At 45.8% G+C, this 21699-nt stretch overlaps 1 protein-coding gene across 1 annotated transcript in view; it reads right to left on the bottom strand.

Annotated features, from left to right (window-relative positions):
- The window catches only part of PKHD1 (PKHD1 ciliary IPT domain containing fibrocystin/polyductin), a 1788124-nt gene that overhangs the window by 1159586 nt on the left and 606839 nt on the right, over positions 1 to 21699 (bottom strand). Inside the window, exons 25-26 of the mRNA XM_085609531.1 lie at positions 16414 to 16519; positions 11561 to 11839 (exon numbers count right to left, since the gene is read on the bottom strand). Of these exons, the coding sequence (XP_085465657.1) occupies positions 11561 to 11839; positions 16414 to 16519 (385 nt within the window). The remainder of the gene's footprint in view (positions 1 to 11560; positions 11840 to 16413; positions 16520 to 21699) is intronic.

Here is a 21699-nt window from a genome sequence, read left to right as displayed (position 1 = left end):
CTGGGGATAGAGAAATTGCACATTTCACTTTCCCCATTGTAGTAAAATGCCTTGCCAAAATCGACCAAAGTCTGTGGAGTGAGGATCTACACTATTCTGGCATATTCAGGACCCCTACATATTAAGGATCCCCTAGGTGTACCAGGGTGGGAGGGGTCCTGTAACTGTAAGCTGGGGCCTTAAAAAAGATGTTTATGTGCCCTGGTGATGAAGAAATTGCACATTGCAGTTTCCCAGTTGTAGATGGCTAGCCCCATAGGATGACATGGCAATAGTTTATGAATGAATGACTATTGCTAGGAATTAAATAAAATACAATTCAAGGACTTAGGAGAATGGTACTGATAAATCTAACAATATGCCGTTGTTGAATTTATCCTAAAGGATACAGAAAATAAGTTATAAGACTTTCTTGTCAGTAAGCCAAAATACAGCCTTCCTGGCCTCTTCCCTGATTAGCCAGAGTTAACACTATCAGCCAGGCTGCTTCGAGGAAGTGATAAGTGGTTCACCAAGGGAGAGGCTATCTGGTAGACAGAGCTCTGCTACACAGGAATGCCAGAGCAGGGAGTAGAGGTCATAACGCATGACGTTTCAAAGGGAGATAGGACAAGCAGTGAATGCCAGGTCCATCTCCCTCCCTAACCCCTCAGACCCAGCCAGATGGCAGGCTTAAGGGAGGAATTTGCAGATGATAGGGGGCGGAGAGCTATGGAAATAAACCACACTGGAGGTTGGTTTAAGTAGTTATTGCTCCTCTGCTGAGATTTCCGCAATGCTGCATTTTGGAGGAATAGTGCTTTTTGGGATAAGATTATGCCACACTTTGGAGGAAGTGGTCATGCTCTGGGGGTTGGCTGCACCCCCATTGGGCAGGAGTGCTCTTCTGCTTGACCCCAGAGAACACTGAAAAAATATTGAGAGGTGCAGTGTCTCTCAGATCTGATGCTTGAAACAAAGAGAAAAAGTCTTGCCAAGCTGGAAACTTGATTTGCTCCATCAGGCCCTGCATTCTGACTGATTGCGCCTGCTGCTTTATCTGGGATGACAGCCCAGTGGATGGACCTTGCTTCAAGAGGAATAAAGAGTGGACTCCCTGCAAGTTACAGGTTAAGAGAGCTCACCTGGACCATCACCACCAAGAACCCCCAGCCTGGAGGGCATCCAGTTGATTTGTGAGGGTTTTGTCCAAGTGAATTGTGAGAACTGGCGCCCCAAACTATCAAGGACCATCTTGGAGATTCCAGACCCTTGGATTGTGTTTGGCCACTTTCGAACTCCCAGGGGAACTTCAGGAAGATGTTACAGAAGTTTGGAGCAACTTTGGAAAAAAACTCCAGAGGGGGACCAACTCAATCGCAAGAGCCAAGCTGGCGATCTTCAACCACAAGCCGGCCTGCTCTGCTGGTTCGTCCCGCTGAACAGCTCTGGAGGTCCGACTTCCAGAGTTTGACCGGGAGCTCCCTAGAAAGCAAGCCGGCGAACCCTCACCGAACCTGGACTGGTGAAGAGCATAGTGGGACCCTGGCAGAAAAACCTCCAGAAAAGTTTCTGAGACCGAAAGTAAAATCTCTATCACAAGGAGTATCTGAGCAGGGCTCCATTGCGGTCGGCCTGAAACTTAGATTTTGTCCCGCATGCGGTCAAGCATGACCAGATGTCCTAATGTGGCCCTACAGGTTTCTAAGTGCTATATAGTGCTAAATCTTTAAAAATCCCTACACTGGAATTTTGATGTTTGGTGTCATTTTAAACATAAAAATAGATCCTATTTTTACAATTTGATGTGAGATTTTTATTGTGTGCTGTGTCTTAATTACTTACTGAGTTGGTGTTTTTAAATGCTTCAAATACCTGTCTTCTAAGTTAAGCCTGTCTGCTCGCAGTCAAGCTACCCAGGGTTGAGCATGGGAATAATTTATTGAGACCTGTACTGAACCGAAGAATGTGGTAGTGGCCTTATTGCCAGTGGTAGATGCATATTTACCACTACTAATAACTCACTTTCCTATACCAGGAATGCGCAATTACAACATCTGACTTCTCGTTTAATCTTTTTCGATGAGTTATTCACCTACTTTACATTTCGCCTGGTACAGCGAGTGTAGAAAAAAAGAGTTCCTTATTTTTACACAAGGCAAAAAAAAAAATTTGAGCAATGTTTCCCAAATGAAAAATGTGAAAAAGAGAAATATTGAAATTGTTCACCTTACACTAGCACAGGGGTACCCAGAGTACGGCCCGCGGGCCGCCAGCGGCCCTGCAAGCCTTCCTTGGCGGCCCGCGGATCATGCAGACATCGTACCTTGGTTTTTTATTTTTTTCAAAAGTGTGTCAGCAAACTCCGCCGGACTCCGAGAGAGACTGCTCTATGGGGGCCAGGATAAGAGTGGAGACAGGCCCCCGTCGTGTTTGGCTGCCCAGGATGAGAGAGCTTCCCTGCACCCGAGCACTTCACAGGTCTTTAAAAGACCTTTTGCTTGTTAACGAGGCTTTGATGTTGCAGGGGCGCTAGGAAGAGGTGAAATACAACAAAGCCTCATTAGCAAGTAAATGGTCTTTTAAAGACCCGTGAAGTTCTCCAGTGAGCCGGGGAAGCTGTCTCAGCCCGGGCTGCCACACATGCAGGGTGAGGTGACAGAGGAGAGCAGGGTGAGAGTGCCCAGTGAGGTGAGGGGGGGGGCAGCCGGGAGTGAGCCAGCGAGGAGTGAGAGCCGGGTGAAATGGCAGAGGGTGACGGGGCAGCAGGGAGTGAGAGCCAGGTGTGGTGACGGAGGGCAGAAGGGTCTGAGAGCTGGCTTTTACATTACACAGGGGGGCTGTTTATGGGCTGGTGTCGGGGACGTGTAGACACAGCCCGAAGCCCAGAGACAGAGAGAGATATAGATAGACAGGGACAGACTGACAGATAAAGGCAGGAGGCAGGCAGAGGCAGAGGCAGGTAGAGGCAGAGACAGGAACAGGCACGGAGAGAGGCAGATGGAGAAAGGGAGACAGACGGAGAGAGGGAGAGGGGGAGGGAGAGGGAGGGAGGGAGACAGAGGGAGGGGGAGAGGGAGGGAGGGAGACAGAGGGAGGGAGACGGAGGGAGGGAGACGGAGAGAGAGATGGAGGGAGGGAGACGGAGGGAGAGGGGAGACAGAGGGAGGGAGGGAGATGGAGGGGGAGATGGAGGGAGGAAGACGGAGGGAGGGAGGGAGACGGAGGAAGAAAGATGGAGGGAGGGGGAGACGGATTGAGGGAGACAGGGAGATGGATGGATGGAGGGAGAGGGAGGGAGGCGGGGAGACCGGGAGGGTGGGAGAAAGGGAGGGAGACAGAGGGAGACATAGGGAGGGAGAGATGGAGAGGGATGGAGGGAGAGAGGGGGACGGAGGGAGGGAGAGGGAGACAGGGAGAGGGAGACGGAGGGAGGAAGAGAGGGAGACGGAGGGAGGGGAGGGAGACGGAGGGAGGGGAGGGAGACAGAGGGAGGTAGAGGGAGGGAGGGAGGGAGGGAGAGGGAGGGAGGGAGGGAGGGAGGGAGGGAGAGGGAGGGAGATGGGGAGACGGAGGGTGGGAGAGGGAGGGAGAGAGAGGGAGACGGGGAGACAGAGGGAGGGAGACGGAGGGAGGGAGGAAGAGGGAGGGAGGGAGACGGAGGGAGGGAGAAGGAGATGGAGGGAGGAAGAGAGATGGAGGGAGACGGAGGGAGACGGAGGGAGGGAGAGAGGGGGACGGAGGGAGACAGAGGGAGACGGGGAGGGAGACGGAGGGAGGCAGGGAGACGGAAGGAGGGAGACGGAGTGAGGGAGAGGGAGACGGAGGGAGAGAGGGAGACAGGCAGGGAGAGGGAGAGACAGACAGAGAGAGAGAGAGAGAGAGAGAGAGAGAGATGTGCGTATGCCAGGTTTGGTGGCTCAGTGGACGAAGGCGTCCACTGCAGGGGCCTGTGTTCAACCTCATGGACACAGTTTTTTTTGCGCTAGCCCCGCCCCCTCCGCCACTGACCCCGCCCCCACCAGTGTGGCCCTCGGCCACAAACCACACTGTAAATTTGGCCCCTGAGAGAAAGTTTGTGAGTACCCCTGCACTAGCATTTGACCACAGAATGAAGCTGTGGGTTTAGAGCTGACATATGCAAAAGACACAGCCACTATTGTCCATTAGGTGGAGTAAGTCCATCACTTTTTTTGAATCACAAAAATATAAAGCTCTACGCATTTCAGAAGTGTACAACTATGTACGTCTGACTTTCTCATTTTTGTGAATCAGCCATAAGTGTTTTTAACTGTTTTCTAGCATTTCGATTAAAGTGTGGCCAAGATTGTTGCTAGTGGCTCCCACTCATTCTCAGTTCCCCCTGTAATATAATGCAACAAGCAAGCATAGGGCATAAAGTATTTCTGATACCATGTGGTATTGAAATAAAGTGAGGGATATAAATACTGGGGGCTGTATCCCCACATCATCACAAGTTTATTAAGTTGGAGCCATTGTAGGTTACATAATGATTTGCTATTCCTTGAAAACATAATACTATTTGTCTGTTTAATTAACAGATTTGAACTTTGCCTAAATCGACCATCACTTCAAAAAACACACATACTGCATAAAAGTTGCACATCGCATTTGATGGCTAGGCTTTTTCCACTCAAATCAGGGTGAAACCTGATGACATTATCAGGAAGCAAATCATGTCACTGTCCAGCTTAGCCATGGAAGCTTAGAAGAAAACGGAACTTGTTTTTACAATGTGGATACTAAATTTGACACTGTTTGAGTCAGCGGTCATTTTGCCCGTTAAAGTGCTCAGGGGGAGATTCTCCATTAGGGTTTTGGGGCTTCTAAAACCCTTTGTTGACATTGTGGTGGTATCCACTGTAGGCCAGTGACCCTATCAGCGTTATGGTTTCGGGCGCTGGAGTCTCCATCCCTGCGTGATTCCGACATCCATCATTCACAGGCATGGATTCCACCCTTTCCCATTTACCACACACAGAAGTGGATGTACGCAAGTGCGATTTGGTGCCTTAACCTCCATAACGGTAAGTGTTATAATTCTAATCTTGTGTTTAGTATATTGTGCTGAAACCCCTAGTCATGCTTACTGCCCCCTTTGTGACAACCCAGACACTGGCTGCACATTGCTGGCCCCTTTAAAAGTAGAACTTCTGTACTTATTGCCCTGCGAAATTGATCCAAAAGACAAGTATGTTTTTTTTCCCTTGCGAAGTTGATCCAAATATCCGAGTCAAGCGGAATATGTGCTCATAGTAAAGACAGTTATCTGCTGTATGGTGTTAAAACTGTCCCTATCTTCATGCTCTTAACATTAATGCCCAAAAAATGGATTGATTTACCAACAATGAATGTTAAAAACATCTAGCCAAAGCATGTCAGCAATTTAGTTCTTCTCTTATTTCATATGTTTCCATTAATCTTGCATTCCCCAAGAGTGTTAGCTATTTATATCATGTTGTGTTTCTGTATTTTTTAAATTCATATTATTAGGCATGGATCATGCCAGCGGTTTATGACGGGCTTTGATTGAGAGCTCTAGTGCCTATTCTGAAGCTAAAGCAATGCCTGTCAGTGGGTTGGCCTTTCTGCAGCGCACACAGAACAACGTTCATGTATTCCAGTTGCAATTGAAATCTGTGTAAATGTGTGTGAAGAGCGTACACAGATGTCAAAATAATTACAAGGCAAAAGCAAGAAGAAATTAATTGCCTAAATATGAGTGAGTGCAGTATATGTTTGAAAGTGTTGAAGTGAGGGAGATGCTAGGAAGCTGATGTGGGAAAGAGTGAAAAGAGGGTGTTGACAAGGAAAGAGAGGTGGTTGAAGATAAGCAGATGGGTGAGATGTGCAGAGGAAAAGGGCATACATATCTAACATAAAGCACACATAACTGAAGGCCAAACTCCTTCCTCTGTCCTCAATACTATTTGATTCACAGACTCACAATTTCAGAACTGAAACCTTTCCGATGTTAATTATTTATAACAAATCATTGTTGTTACTCATTTATCTTAAACAACTAACACCTAGTGACAAAGCCAATCATGCTGACAGGTTTTAGGTGTTTGTTAGTTGTTGTGTTATATATCTGGATGCAATTACTTCTCAGAGAGAAACTAAAAAACCGGTAGGGTGGCACACTATGGGAATCAAAAATGTATTTTACATATTTCTTTTTTTAAAGCGCCCCCACTTTTTTCATGCCACTTAAAGACCTGTCTGCACATATTTCTTTATGACTGATTAAAGCCAGCAGCTGTGGGTGCTTCCAAAAACCTGGTTAGAGCATTTTATCCCAAAGTTGATGCCGTATGCAATGCAAGACATTAGGCAAGCATACACTTTAAAGGTCTGAAGTTGTCACGCAACACAATTTGCACATTACAGTACCTGTTGAACATATCAATGCAGTAAGAAATGGGGCAGTTTTCAATGTATTTAATATTTTAAGACTATGTGTTCCCATTGCTTTATAAGCATTGCTTTATTACTAAATTCATTGGCTTTGAAAAGCATCATTTGCTAATCTTTTTACATTTTTTTCTTGGGAGGAGGACCGAGCCTAGACCAGTTTGTCCATTAAGCTTGCTTGCTACAAAAAAGTCATATCCACCTTCTACACCCCACCACTTTCAAATGTCACCAGACACCACTGAAGATATACTTAAGTAGAGGAGGAAGAATTTTACGGAGAAATTTTAACATAAGAAAACAAGTGGAAGAAATGTTTCTTACCTGAGGGGCTAAGGGAGCGAAAGATCAAATAAGAAACCAGGATTTCAATCAGAGGGAACAGGTGGCAGTTGGAAGACCAACTGATAAGACCAAAATCCCGCAGGTGGGGCATGTGGCATAGTCTGCCCAGAGAAGATTAAAGTCTCTGTCTTCTTTGTGTTATGGTCTGAATAGTTCTTTTCCATCCAATCGATCAAGCAGTAAATGAGCATCTAGGTATCGTCAATGTAGCACATGAAACTGAACCTACCTGATCAAGTGAGCTCCATGAGGGGACGAACATACAAAGTAAAAAGTGTCGGGCTCAGGAAAGTACCCTATGAGACCCCATGAGAAAGATCTTTGAAATCATTACAGAAAGGCTCGAAGTATACAGCGTGGCACAATCGACCGAGTGTAATCCAGCACACAGCATTCGCTTGAACGACTACCGCCAATAGATGATCAAACAATATAGTACGTAATACCATATTGTAGGTGTCAGAAAGGTCCAATGGGGCCAATGCTGCCATTCTGCCCTGAGTACTATCTAGTTTGGAAAAAGCAAATGTCACATGGCATTCCCATTAGAATTTCTACAGATCTGTGATTGACACAGCTTTCCATGCATTCTACTGGGAAAGTTTGCAAATATTTAAAAGTCGCACTTTTAAACCCATGCGCAGGAGTGTGCATATGGTGTAAATGTGCAATATTTTGTGAACCATGCCTGCTTTTTTTTGTGCCAGACACACAATTCTTAAATGTATCATTCTTGGAGGTGACAATAAACTAAATCCAAAGTTGTTGGTGCGTTTGAGTCTCTTTGTGTGTGTTCTGGTGGACTCTGAGTGAGATCTAAGGGAGTAGAACTCATGCTATATAAGGCCTCAGATTGTCAGAGCTTTGTAACCTAAGAGGCAGGCATGCAATTTTTTTATCCTCATTACACCATCAGTTCTTAGTTCTGATTATACGTATAATACACTTAGGGCCACATGTAGGTAATTTCTATTTACCGATTCCTAATTACCGAATTTTACCGATTCGGTATTTAAGAATCGGTAAATAGAATGTAGGTAAAAAATCGGTAAATTTTACCGATTCGGTAATATTCGTTATTACCGATTCGGTATTTACTGAATCGGTAATAAGGCATACCTTCCCATTCATTCCTATGGGCCTGGAGGCCCATAGGAATGAATGGGAAGCCATTCACTATTACCGATTTGGTAAATACCGAATCGGTAATAGGGGGAGCATATTCAAGGGTGGCAGGGTGTCACATTGACACCCTGTTGCACCCCTGAATCGTGCATGTGTGCACATGTGGCGCACACATGCCCTAAGGGCATGTATGTCTGCCACATGGCACTTTTAAAAAAGTGCAAAAATGCTTTTGAAAGGGTATTCGGTATTTACCATCAACTTGTAGTTGGTGGTAAATAACGAATCCTTAAACCAAAAATGCACTCACTTGAGTGCTCCCTACATAGGATTTAAGGATTCAGTTATTTACCGATTCGGTATTTTACTGATTTCTTAAAATACCGAATCGGTAAATTACCGAATCCTTCAATCCAGCCTCCTACATCTCAAAGGGCTAAATACCGGTCGGTAACGGAAAATTTATCGATTTTCGGCCGTACCGACCGGTATTAGCCCACCTACATATGGCCCTTAGAACGATGGATCGACTGCTACATTGTTACATTGCAAATGGTACTCATGGCTACAGCAAAAACTGACCCTTGAATGCCACAACATTTAGGTGTAGTTGTTGGATGCAGCATATATTTATTTCATGTTTTGTCCAAATTTTGGGATCACAGCCACTATCCATTTGGCAAATATAGTTGAATGGAGTAATCCAGTCCATGGCTAGAGAGGAAGGCATGCCATGTGAGGCCTAAACCTGTGCATTGGTCCTGCAGTGAGGCCTGAGTCTGTAAATGTTGTGCCCCATGAAAGATCGCTCTGCTCAGACCTGACCATGTAAAATGTGTGGATACAGCGATAGCTCTGGTATTTTATACCTGAAACTAAGTTCTGTGTAGACTCTGCTGTCTAAGTCTTTAACCTGTACATTTTGTGTAACTCAAGCAGTAACTCTATTGCCCAAAGGTGAATTATGAACTTCCCTTGAGGGAAAGCTCATTTGTATGAGCCTTGCACACTTGTGCACCAATTCTTGATTTTGTGATGGGAGTAAGATGTTGGGTGCTGGAGGGTGGTAATGCCCGCTTCCACGCTAAGAATTTAGGCTTTCAACACTACAATTATTTGGATAGCAAAAACTCTATTTAAAACATACTATTTGCGTCCCGGGCTGTCCATGGTGGGTCCCACTGTGATAGAAAAGACCTTAGTGGTATTCATGTTACCAACCACCAGGCATATTTATTAAGAAATCATTCAGCTCAGCAAGTCAGCTTGCCACACTGTGTGGTAGGGAAAGGGCAGGAATGCACCCTACTTAACATTATACAGCACATGCCTGTCTTTTCCCTGCACTAGCGCACAATGTCCTGCCTAGCACCAACGCAGGCACCCTTGCACCATGGTGCAAGGGTGCCCGCATTGTAAGCAGGATTGTTTTGTGAAGGAAGGGACACCATCCTGCACAAAAACAATCAAGAGATGCATTTTCCTCTTTCTATGTGTGCTACAGAATGCAGCACGCGTAGAAAGAGGAATTAACGAGGAGAAATTAATATATTTCTCCTTGTTACGACTCCCCCGGGGAGGCGTAGCATTTTGACGTATTCCCAGGTTTACCAGTAATGGTAAATCTGGGAAAGCGCCAAAATCCATAGGTGGATGCCTGGGAACACCAACGCTTCACCCATGGAATGCCTCCCTGCTGCAGAATAACGCAATGCAGAGATTTGTGCAACATTGTGTTACTTAAGGTGGCCTTGCATGGTTTGATAAATCTCACTTAAGAGTTGCATCACTCTTGTGCCCCAATAGATGGTGCACGGGCGACGCAACTCTTTCATACATATGCCCCTAATACACATACACACAATGCAACTGACTTTGTCACCTACCTACAAAAGCACAGTCCTTCCAAGATTCACATGAACTCACTGAATTTGTTGCTTCAAAGTGTACTTCTTTTATCAGCTTCCAAAGGAAGAAATGCACTATCTTACTGCAGAGTTTACTATGCTGTAAACCTTTCCTCTGGCTAACCACATTAACCATACTTACCTCACGCCCCATCCTTTTCTCCTCACCTCTCCTTTTTTCTGCAGCTCTTCCTACTCAGAGCTTACATATTGAACATAAGCCTCCCAGACTCTCTCAGAAGCTTTTGAATTGTTGCCTCGTGGTTTCCTGATTCGGAAGGAAAGTCAAACTGAAGATTATTTTACAGAGACACCCACCCTTCTACTGTGTCGTTACATGCACCCTCCAGGTCTCTCTTTCTGGGAATGCAGATCACAGGGAAGTCACTCTCCATTTGCTATCAAGGTGTGCTTCATCACTTTGCTTTGCTGATGTTGTTTTAAAGCCTGAACAACCACAGAAATGTAGAAACAAATAAGCAATGCTCTGCTTGATTATTTTTCCTATTGCTTGGCGGCATTGAGGCTTGCATCCCCCTTAGAGAAGCAAGGAGAGGTGCTGCCAAGCTGTGATAGCGAAAGAAGATTGTTTTTGTGTAAGGGCCCCATTACGAGTCTCGCTGTCCACCGACCGCCAGACTTGTGGGGGCGTGGTGGTGGTGGTCTTCCAACCACCCTATTATATTTAGGGCAGTCGGATCGCCATTGCCCTGCAGCAGCTGCCAATGAACTGCCATTCCCTGGCAGTGGTACGGCAGTGTAGAGGGAGCAATTTGATTGGCGGGATCGCTACTGTCTCGCCAAGCATTTTACAAGTGTCCTCTCTGCCCCGGTTTTCATGGTAGTTCCTCCTCAATGAAAACTGTGATGGAGAGGAAACAAAAGGGTCCCTACAGGGCCCCCTGTTGCCTCTGGGCCATGGGGTGCATGAAGTGGAGCACAACATGTGCCCCCCTGTGTGCATGCACCCCACTTCCTGCATGGCATGGACTTCAAAATTCCATGCCGTGCAGGAAATGTTTTTGGTGGTTCTATTGTGGTGCCCATTTTCTGAAGCACCGCCGTGGGAATGTTAAAAAAGTCCACCAGACATGAGAAACACTCGTAATCTGGCAGGCGGCACGACCACAGGTTTGGTGGTGTTGCAGCAGGGCGGACCCGGCGCTGCACAACCAAACTCGTAATCAGGCCTTAAGGCTTGCGCAACCAGAGAGGCAGACTTGTGCATTGGTACAGAGATGCATCTTTTTGCAGCCAGCCATGATGTGCTGGATTTGCAATTCGCTTCACCCATAGGGTTACAATAATCATAAGGCCATGACAGACCAAAGCCAAATGCAGGGCGAGATCGTCAAGGGGGAGAAATCATAAAGAGTTGCGAGTGAGATGGAGTCCAATGGGACAGGGAACATTGGAGCGACAAGGAAATTGAAGCCACTCAATGCTTCCTGAGTGGCTCCACACCAGTAGAGAAGGCTATCGATGCTCTAAAACATGCTAGCAAACATGGCCCATCTAAGCTAGGCCACCTGACTTGATGGCATCCATTTAGAACACTACCACCGCCCTATAGCTATGTTTGGCCATCACAACACACAACAGGAGGAAATCTCTATGGTCCATATCTTGTCGATGATATGTGATAGCCACGTCTTCCCTAACTTCATTCAATCATATTAGCATTGCTTTCACTGCTAAGAATCATTACTCTATCAAAGCTATAACTGAAAAAGTTGCTGCTGTTTACAGCTGGATGTTGAATAACACACCTGTTTCTGAGCCTGTAGAAGGGTTGATGGTGAAAATCCTCGGCTCTACTATCAGGCAAACATTTTCTCCGCTGCTGTTTACTGCAGTGCCATATGGTGCGACTTGCACAGTGACTGGATAGGTTCCTCTTGGTGGCAGTGTGGATGTAGAACAAATGATGCTTGTTGAGTTTGCTTGGAGGATTATGCAGACAGTTTGGTTGATTTGTACAGACACTGTTTGGCTGTCATTGGTGAAACCGGAGCCAGTGACGTAAACTGTCATTCGGATCCCATCATCTTTAAAAAATAAATAAAAGGAGGTCATACCTTTACCCCAGCAATTTACATGCTCTCATAAAACAGCATAATCACACATTAACATTTTTTGATTCTAAGTATCAAAATATTTAGATGAAAATCCTTAGAGTACATTAGAGAATGTGGCCTAAAGGCTAGGGCGGTCGACCTCGGAGCTGGGGAACCGGGTTAGAGTCTCCGCAGGGACGCTCAACATTCTGTGATTCTGGGCAAATCAATTAATCTCCCCAAGCCTAAAAAAACATGAATGTGTCCCTCTGTAACACAGCTGCTGCTCAAGTAAAGTGCTCTGATACCTTCGGGGCAAGTTTGCGCTTTATAAAACTCCACACAAAAAAAAGATACATTTTTATTGATTGGTGACACCATGCGTAATGCTAGTAGTGATGATCTTATTTTTGTAGTTGATGATGGCACATGTGATGCCATCATTATTGGCGTCAATGACTTCATTTGTGATGTCAATGGTGATGTCACGTGCAGGGCCATCGGCAGTGAAGTGGGACAGATTTGAAAATTTGTGTGAATCTGAACTAAATCGCTTCCTTATTTTGATTATTAATATGGAAATCTTAACTTTAGCTTGCAACATAGCTTTACTCTATTAAGTTCTGTGTGTTGCCTCCAAGTGGAGAATCAGAAATAAAGATGTCGGTATGTAATGAGGGAAGAGCAACAATTCAATTCAGTTTAGGCATTCGCTTTGAGAGTAATGCGGCTACTGCAGCATTCCACCTGTGATGACATGTAGTTAGAGTTTTGGTGACCCGGATAAACGGATGCCTGATGGGGTCAATGAGCACCAAAATCCTCCTGTGTCAGTTTGATCTAAAGCCACTAAGGTCACCGCAGAAATATCTCTCTCAAAATGGATCACTGATAACAACCTTCAAGGATATCTCTGTCGGTTGATCACTTTTCAGACAACCTTGCTTTCGTGTGCCACTGTAGTGGATATCTATCGGGGTTAATGATGCTCTGCACAGTGAAAGCCACAGACTGAAGCATTGCAGCATGAGTCTCATCTAGTTGTAAACATCACACAAAGAAGAAAAACAAAAAATGAATGTTTGACTAAATCTCATGAAGAACCGGGTTTTAACCCAGCGGCGTCAGGGGCACGCCTAAGATCTTCGAGTTCACCTGTCTTGGTATACAGAGACACGGAATACTTCTAGATGGCATCAGAGACCAAGTTTATTAGCTGCAGCTAGTAACAGTGATCCTAGAAATACATCACGGTGTAAATTCTCAGGAGACTGCTCATTTTACTAAGGCGAGACGTCTCCTTTTATACCCAATATTCACATTATAAATGTACACCCACTGCACAAAATTCTAGCCAATGAAGTACATTTTCAAACAAAGTGTCACATAACAAAAACTCTATTTAGAGTATCCCAACTCAAAAGTTAATTATTAGGAATGTCCCAAATTCAAACTCCACAAGCCGGACAAACCTGTAATTGAAAGCATAACCCATGTAATGAAGAAACATAAAAAAAGAAACGGTAACAGATGCTGAACAAGATAAGGCATGTGCAAGGAAACTAAAAGTTAACGATGTCCTGAACATTGATTGGCAATCTCAGACAAAGATCGATCAGGGAAATTGGCTTTGCGGGGTCAGTTTCAGGTGCAGAGGTCAGTTTCTTACAGTTCATTTCAGAGTCAAAAAGAAACCTAGTTAATGTATACATGAACTAAGAAGGCCAGGCCACTTTATTCGCCAGGCTACCTTCACAGGCCTACGTGAGGGCAACACAAAATGGTGGCACAGAACAAAATGGAGTCAGACTCGAGAATTACAGAACCTCAATCAGCCACTGCTAATTTCCAGGGGCACCACATTCCACTCCATTGTTTTTTAAGCACATGCCACTCAGAAAGAAGACATACGCATAGTCCTGCTTCAATAGGAACTGTCAAGCTTCAACTTGCCAGGCCTGTTCAGGTGGAAATAATCGAGTGTATAGGAAGGCAAAAGAAGACTGCCGAGTGACCTTATGGTAACCTTGTATTGGAAAATCCCTCTATCTACCCACGGTCCTTATTATAATAGCCATTTCTGCTGTAAGCAGAAGTATATTGTAAATTAGAACATTGGAATGTTGGAAGCTCCATTGAAAACAATGGAGTGCTCCGGGCTTATAATGGCTGGTATAAGCCCGGAGCTCCAACATTCCAAAGTTTCTTTGTTCACAGCTCTGGCTGTGAACAAAGGCTTCAGGGAGCCTGAGGGGATTTCAATCTCCTCGCGCTCCCTGAAGGCTTTGTTTTATTTGTTAGAACATTCTGCCCTCTAGTGGCAGAATGTTCTAATAGCCTTATAGCCCTTCGTAGCAGGGCTATATCGGCTTTTAAAGTCCCTCTGCTTTGGTAAAGTCCCTCGCCTTCGGCTCGGGCCTTTAACGCTGCAGCAGGCCTTTAACAGCCGGTATAGCCCGCTACGGCGGGCTATAAGGCTATATTAGGGCCTGTATCTACTACTTGTCAGTAGGTAAGCAAGAGCCCTAGCAACTTTCACTGATTGGGGTCAAACCAAAATACTAAATATACTGATTTCTTCTCTGCAGGAGAAAATGTGGAAATCTATGAAATATGTATATTTCGAGACATAGTTTATCCTTCTTGTATTCTGTCTGGTCTGTCTGGTTTACCCAAGGCATAGTTTGCAAAAGTAAGTCTTTTCACTCTTTTTATTTCTCGGTTATGTAAAGTCCATTCCCCCGAACCCCTTCAAATACAGGGGTGTATAGTTTCCTCTACTACCTAAAATTTCAGCAATTCTTGCTCTTTTTAGGAGTTACCTTCTAGTGTGAGAAACTAACTCTGAAACGTGTGCGTATAAACAGAAACCTGCACATATGTTGGTGGACACTTAGGGGCATATGTACTAGGAAATGTCGGAGAGCAGAGCTGCACCAAATTTCGCAGTGCATTTCCAAAACCAGGGATACACTGTATTTACAACAAAACGGCGCACTCCTGTGTTTACCCTAGCGTTGGCACTACAATTATCTGCCTAGCGAAAAAAGCAGGCACCCTTGCATCGTTGAGCAAGAGTGTCTGCGTTGCATGGAATGATTGTTTCTGTGCAGGAAGGTGTCCCTTCCTGCACATAAACAATCATTAATGGCATTTTGCTCTGTGTGCTGCACAATGCAGCACACATAGAAAAAGCAAAAACAAGGAGAAATATTTGCATTTCTTCTTGTTTCGCCATTCTAACGGCATCTCTTGAATGCCATTTGTTTTTGGCGCTGCCTCAGATTTACACATCCTTGTAAATCTGATGCAGCATCAAAAAGCAATGGGTGTTGCAGTGTAATACCCACATCAACACCCATTTCACGCCCCTTTCACGCTAAGTGATGCGTATAAATGCGGCATATTTACAAACCAGTGTTATGCCACAAAAAGTGGCTTAACACCACTTTGTAAATATGGAGAAGGGCATAGCACCACCAGAACGTGACTCTATCCCCTTGTAAATATACCCCTTAGTTTTTGGGTATTACCTCCCTGCAGATATGCCCCAGTTTTGCATCTAATCGCAGAATCACCGCTGCTGATAGACTGCCCACTGTAGTGTGAATCAGGAGACTGGATTTTCAGTTTGTGGCTGTCCAGGGACTATATATTATTAACGTACATACAAAAAAAACGTACTGAATAAGGTTATTAGACGTTGAATCAAATTAAAAACATGTCATGGTTCAATAAATAAATAAAAACTACACGTAAAGAAATATAGATTATTATTCCCTAACACAGCCACACACTTTTATCATTTAGAAAACAACTCTTACTCAGGCCAATAAGGAGCTGGTACCCAGTGGGATGGAGCAGCACACCTTGGGGATATCCCTCCAGGCCATTTCAACTTGTGTGGTGTCTCCGGCACGGAATTATCCGGTCTGCAAATACTGGAAATTCCTGGGCAGAGACACCAGATATAGACCTCTGTGCAGTGCTGCGGGCAGCTGCTGTGTGAGGCCTCTGCTCATCCTTCTCCTGCACACAAGGAGGGGGGGGGCACCCCATGATCCCTCCATCTCCCCCTCTACATGCTATGCCCTAGCACCTCCTCCTGCCATTCGCACCTCAAGCCTCACAAAGCCCCGCACCCATTGCCCACCTGCCCCGAGCCAGTGGCATGTGGGTGCGGATTTGGTCCCAGTATTCTCACTGATCGAGGGAAACATCACAGACTACTTGGGCCTGGTATTCATGGGTCCTTGTGTTACTCCTCATTCCTGTGGTAATGACTCGCGATCCCTGGATTAAGGTGTGTGTATACTGGAAGGAAAACTATACCCACGGAGCTCATAATGAGCACTTAAGTGACATAACCCAGTGTGATCCACTGATATTCAAGGAGGCGCGGGCCAACAATATGTACAGCTGCAGAGTTCTTCATAAACCTGCCTTTCTATCTATCCCGTAGTTTAATGCGTTTACTTCCAATCTGGAATAGGATGTATGAGAGGCGGCCATTTTGTGTCTGTTTGGTTGTCTTCAGTGAATTATCTCAAACATATGTGTCATACCTGAAGAATATTTGATATCCGTAACCGTGGGAGTCACGTCTTGAAGATACTGGAACGAACAAGAACCCGAACAGGTGGCTGGGATGTCATTCACATGTACTGCAACCTGAATAGGAGGAAGAGACACTGATTAATCAGAGCCTGCAACTGTTCATCCATGTGGGTAAATCCATGCTTCATGTAAGTGTACTGGCAAGGGAATGACCCATGCTATGCATATCTCCCTGTGATGTCAAAAACAGTGCTCCACGGATGGCCTGTGTGTCACCCACTGCCTTTTCTGCATGGTCAGTTACAAAAAAGACTGATGTCGCTACACAGTGCACCGGTGCCTTTAGGTTAGATTGTTCAATATATAAACACTACTGTGAAACAAAGTGTGCCACTTGAGAGTGATGTTCACTGATATAACTGTTAAAATGAATATGAACTGTCACACAAGATGCTTTCTCTATAATGTATTGTCTCCCCTTGGAAAGCTGCTATTCATTGTACAGATATATGAATATTTTGCCTGCCCTAAGAAAGCTGCCACCTGCATAACCATCACTGTGAGCCTGATAGTGTTGGCTGAGATTGTGGTTACTTACTGTATAACCATTATTATGAGTGTGTTGTGACTCAAGAAGGCTGCCCCTTCCCATAAATGTTTTTGGCAAAATAGAATTGGTACCCAAAGAGAATAATTTCAATGTAAAGGCATAAACTGCATCCTATAAATTGCCTCTTCACATAATCTGGGTTTGATTCTCAATATAGCAAGTCCTTTTGGTTTTCACTCTATATGAAGGGCATGCTACCACATTTACCACACAATCACCACCATTATACTTAACCAAAAGACCACGCAAAAATACCTCATCAAACCTACTGACTCTGGTAAAAATTTGTTGGAAATAATCTATCCACCTAGTCTGACCCAAAGTGCCTAGAAAGGCCTGAACATTAATACTTAAAGGAACGGTCACAGAGACGTTTTGTAACCTTAAATGCAGAGCTACTAAAACCAGACACCATCATTTAAAAAAAAAAAAAAGTCCCTGGACGATTGTATGTATGTATGTATGTTTTGTGCTCTTTCTGTAGCGTGGTCCTAGATAAAAGGCAGCAGACCGCTCAACAGTCATAGACAATCAACAAATGGACCTGAATAGGGCTGGGCTTTCCCCACACAATGCTGGCTCCGCCCCCTGTGGTGCGACTGATGACCCTGGCCTGCTCTCTGAATAGGGAGAGGGGCTGAGCAAAACAAAGTGCTCAGGAACCAGTTGTAACTGGTTCGCCCTCCCCTGCACCTTGAGACAAAGGTAAACCTGTGTATAGGAAGGGGCTGTGACCCCATGTACAGTGTTCTCTCTTCTGATCCTAATTTGAGGGGGGGCTGCTGCTGCTGGGCGCCAGGAGAGGCCGCCACTGGGGACTGCCTCCCTGCTGGAGGGCCCTGTGAGCTGGCCCCTGGGCCCAGTCTTCGCCCCCCTGCACCTGAGAACTTTTCCTTTACCTGCCTTCAAGCGCCTGGGAAGCGCTTACCTGCCTTCAAGCGCCTGGGAAGCGCTGTGTCTTAATGTGCCCCTTTATTGCGAGGAGGGGTCTCCGTGCATTGCCCTGGCAGCGCTGGGCTGCGATCGTCCTTGAGGGAACCCCCAGGATAGGGATTCCCCCGCTTAATTAATTATTTCTATAGCAGGTGCCCACCTCGCTTATTTCTGCCTATTTATACTTTAATACGAAGGCGGGAGCCCACCCCACGCTTCGGAGAAAGCAGAGAAAATCACCGCCGCAGCCGGGCTTCAGCCGGAAGTCAGGCAGCCTTGGAAGGGACGTGGGCGTGACCAAGCACAGGAAGCGGACGGGAGCCTAACCCGCGCTCCGGCAACGAAGCGGAAGAAGCCAGCCGAGTACAGCAGAGCTCCCCTGAGTGAGGAGAGCCCCGCGCTGAGAGAACCACCCAGAGGAAGCCAGCGGAATCTGGTGAGTGGTGTCGGGGGTATTCCTGAGTCCCAGAAAGGGACTCCAACGTAGCGCTGCCGGTGTCTGGAACCTGCGCCTTAACCCCGGTGAGTGGGGCTCAGCCGCTGGGGGGTTGGGGGTGTGTCGGGGCACGCTTCTCGGTGCCCGCCCCCCCCCTAGCAAAGTCCGGGCACTGCGAGCGTTGTGCTCGTTCCTCCTTCCCACTGCCCCGCCTGACAGTGGGCAGCGGCAGCCCGTGTGGGAAGAGGTATTGTCTTAGAGTCCAGAGGGACTCCAACATACAGGGTCATTTGTTTTGCTGATAAGAGCGGCCCCGGAAGGCAGCGGGCCGCTCCAACGTTGGCCCCATTGTTTGTTTAGAGCCTAGAGAGGCTCCAACGACGCGGGGGCAGAATTGTTTTAGAGCCCCGAGGCTCCAACGTCGGGGGCAGTGTTCTTGAGCCCCTGAGAGGCTCCAACGTCATTCTGGGCAAATTGGTGTCTTGAGCCCACGAGGCTCCAACGTTCTGGGGCATATTTGTGTTCTAAAGCCCACGAGGCCCCCCTACGCGCTGCACAATTGGTTTACAGGCACAGTGGTGCCCACGCTCATTTTCCCAGCTGCCCAGCACTTAGTGGGTAGCTGCAACGTTTAGGCTGTGCCCTTTACGCTTTGGCTTGCGCAGCCTGCGCAGCCTAGCCCTGACTCTGCTGGACAAAGGGCGTTTGAGCCCCTGAAAGGCCAGGTTGGCCTGGGGACAGTTTTCTTGCATTGTGCCCTCACCTAGGGTACCTGGTTATGTGTACCTGTGTACTTTCGCGCAATGTGCTTTCCTTTATGCTATTTTTCTTTCTAGCTGTGCCTATGCGTAGGAGAGCGTTTTTCCTGGTATAGGTTATGCTGATGTGTTCATGATTCCCTGCGTAATATTTTCCTAAGGTGGTTAGGGTTGCGTAGGTGGTACTTACCTGTTACCAGTGGTTACTGGTTGTGCGCTACATTTTATAATTGGTGCTACAGTGATTGTATGTGCTCTGTTCTAAAGTGTTATTCCTACCAAGTGCTAATTCTACAACGTGCTAGTGCTAAAAGTGCTGATTTTGGACAGTGGTCCAGGTGGCCCTGTCTTGTACATATCCCCTGTAAATTCTGCCCATGCCTGTTGGCACACTGTAAAGTGTGTGTTTTTATCTAATGTGTTTTGGTATAATACAAAGGTTATTTTCATATAATACCTTTTGTGGAGTTTCCTTTGTGGTGGGCCTTGGGTGTTGTTGCTGGGTGCGCGCGCAAACGCTTTACACATTGCCTCCGGGATAAGCCTGACTGCTCGTGCCAAGCTACCAAGGGGGTGAGCAGGGGTTATCTTTGGCGAGTAACTTCCTTGCCCTCACTAGAGTGGTGGTTTCTGCCTGGCTTTGGCGCAAGCCCTAGCCAACCAGAAATCCCATTTCTAACAGCCATCATGAGTGTGCACACAATTGTGCAAGCCATCTTACGAAGCTCTTTGTTTTAAGGAAAATCATTCAAAGGTTTCTGCTCCTATGGGTGCACACTCACGGTGGTCATCTTTGAAAGTTTTCTCTTAAAACAAAAGAAAAACATACCAAGCTGGCTGGCGTGCATGCACATATATAAAAGTAGCATTCATTTATGAATTATGTTTTTGAAAAAAAATTGAAGATTGTCACTGCATCCGCATGTACGTGCACAGCAGCCACCTGGATAAATAAAATGGCAAAACCAATAGTCACCACAGGTGAGACATATTAGCAATACCAAGGATGCTATTCATTTTTGGCCACACTCTACATCTGTGCAAATGACTATGCAGGAAACAAGCACACACCGAGTTGTTACATATTCATTGGGGACTTAGGTATGTTACACTTTCATATATTGTTAAAAAGGCTGCACAGCAAGCACGTTTGCAATTTGAACATTAGCAATCGCATTTGCGGATCGGCTTCATCTGATTTATCGAATGTATACTTGTTTATTAGTAGTATCACACAATTCTGGAAAGTCATGTATACTGTAGTACAAGCGAGGGTTGTGTTAGGTAAATTATATGTGCTTTAGGACTACAGTAACTAATGGATATTGCACAGTGAATAAGTGCAGCTGGGAAATAAAGACAGAGGGAAGCCTAGAAGATTGTTGTTTACTGCCATTCTTCCTCTTCTCTTTCCTTCATCCTCTTTCTTCTCTCCTTTTAATCAGAGATTACATTTTTTAGGACAATATTTTTATTCTGATAACACCACAGGCTGACAATATTTGGCTTCTTTGGATTAGTTTATGTTTGTGAGGAAATACGGTTTATTATAAGGGGTGTTTGTGCAACCTCACCATGTAATAAACTCACAAACCTGTCTTGGGTCCACTTAGGCTCATTTGTAAAATGTTATCTCAACCCTAGATAGCTGCAGCTTCGAGCAGTCAGGGTTTAACAAAGTAACAAGGAAGAAACACAACACAAAGGAAACCCCAACACCAATTTATATAAATAGTTCTTATTTTTATGATTTTTTTTATGCCAAAATGAACGAAATCCACCAGAGGATTCCGGAGATACAAATGATTAAGCAAATCATTGGGGACGCGCCTAATCAGTTACTTGCCACGACACCAACCTGCATCATTGCCGTGAGGGGAACAGCCGACCAGCACTCCCGCCGTGAGGGGAACGGCTAACTAGCACGAACTACACTACCCAGCAGCCCCACGGCGCCTGCCAATCGAGTCAGCAGGCAGCGCCGGGTGTGTTCATAACTGGCGAGGGTGCCCCGCAGCGCGGGACGCGCGCGGGCGGTGCTGGGCGAAGCCCGGGACAAGGGCGGGACCGTCTGTGGCCGTCAGGGGCCGTAGGAGGCCGTGCTGGGCTACCCCCCTTGACCTGAGATAAGCTCTTCATATGTGGAGCTATTGACAATGGTAAAATAGGCGTACTCTTGAAGTCGTACTGTTATTGTGCCTGTTCACCTGCATATTGCTATATATTATTATACTGATCGTTAAATCAATATTCCAATCATTTGTGGGGTGGACTATTGAGTCACATTGATTAGTTTTTATTTTTATTTTTTTTCAACTCTAATATTGGGTATTACTATTAGGGATAATGGTTAAAAAGATTTTAATGCAGCCCTGTCCTAGTACGAGGCAAACAGCTACGACTAATGCCCCTTTACCCAGTTTGACCGCTATAGACTTAATGCTGCAAAAGACAATAGGAGTAGTTGCCTCAGTGATTGAAAATACAGCCTCTCGCTCCCCACTGGTATGCCTTCTCCTTTACAATCTGTAAACATACCGTCAACTTCGGTAAATTC

The sequence above is a fragment of the Triturus cristatus genome, chromosome 6 (genome assembly GCF_964204655.1).
Source record: "Triturus cristatus chromosome 6, aTriCri1.1, whole genome shotgun sequence".
Taxonomy (NCBI): domain Eukaryota; kingdom Metazoa; phylum Chordata; class Amphibia; order Caudata; family Salamandridae; genus Triturus; species Triturus cristatus.
Note: the sequence above shows the minus strand (reverse complement) of the source record. Positions and strands in the feature narration are given on the sequence as shown.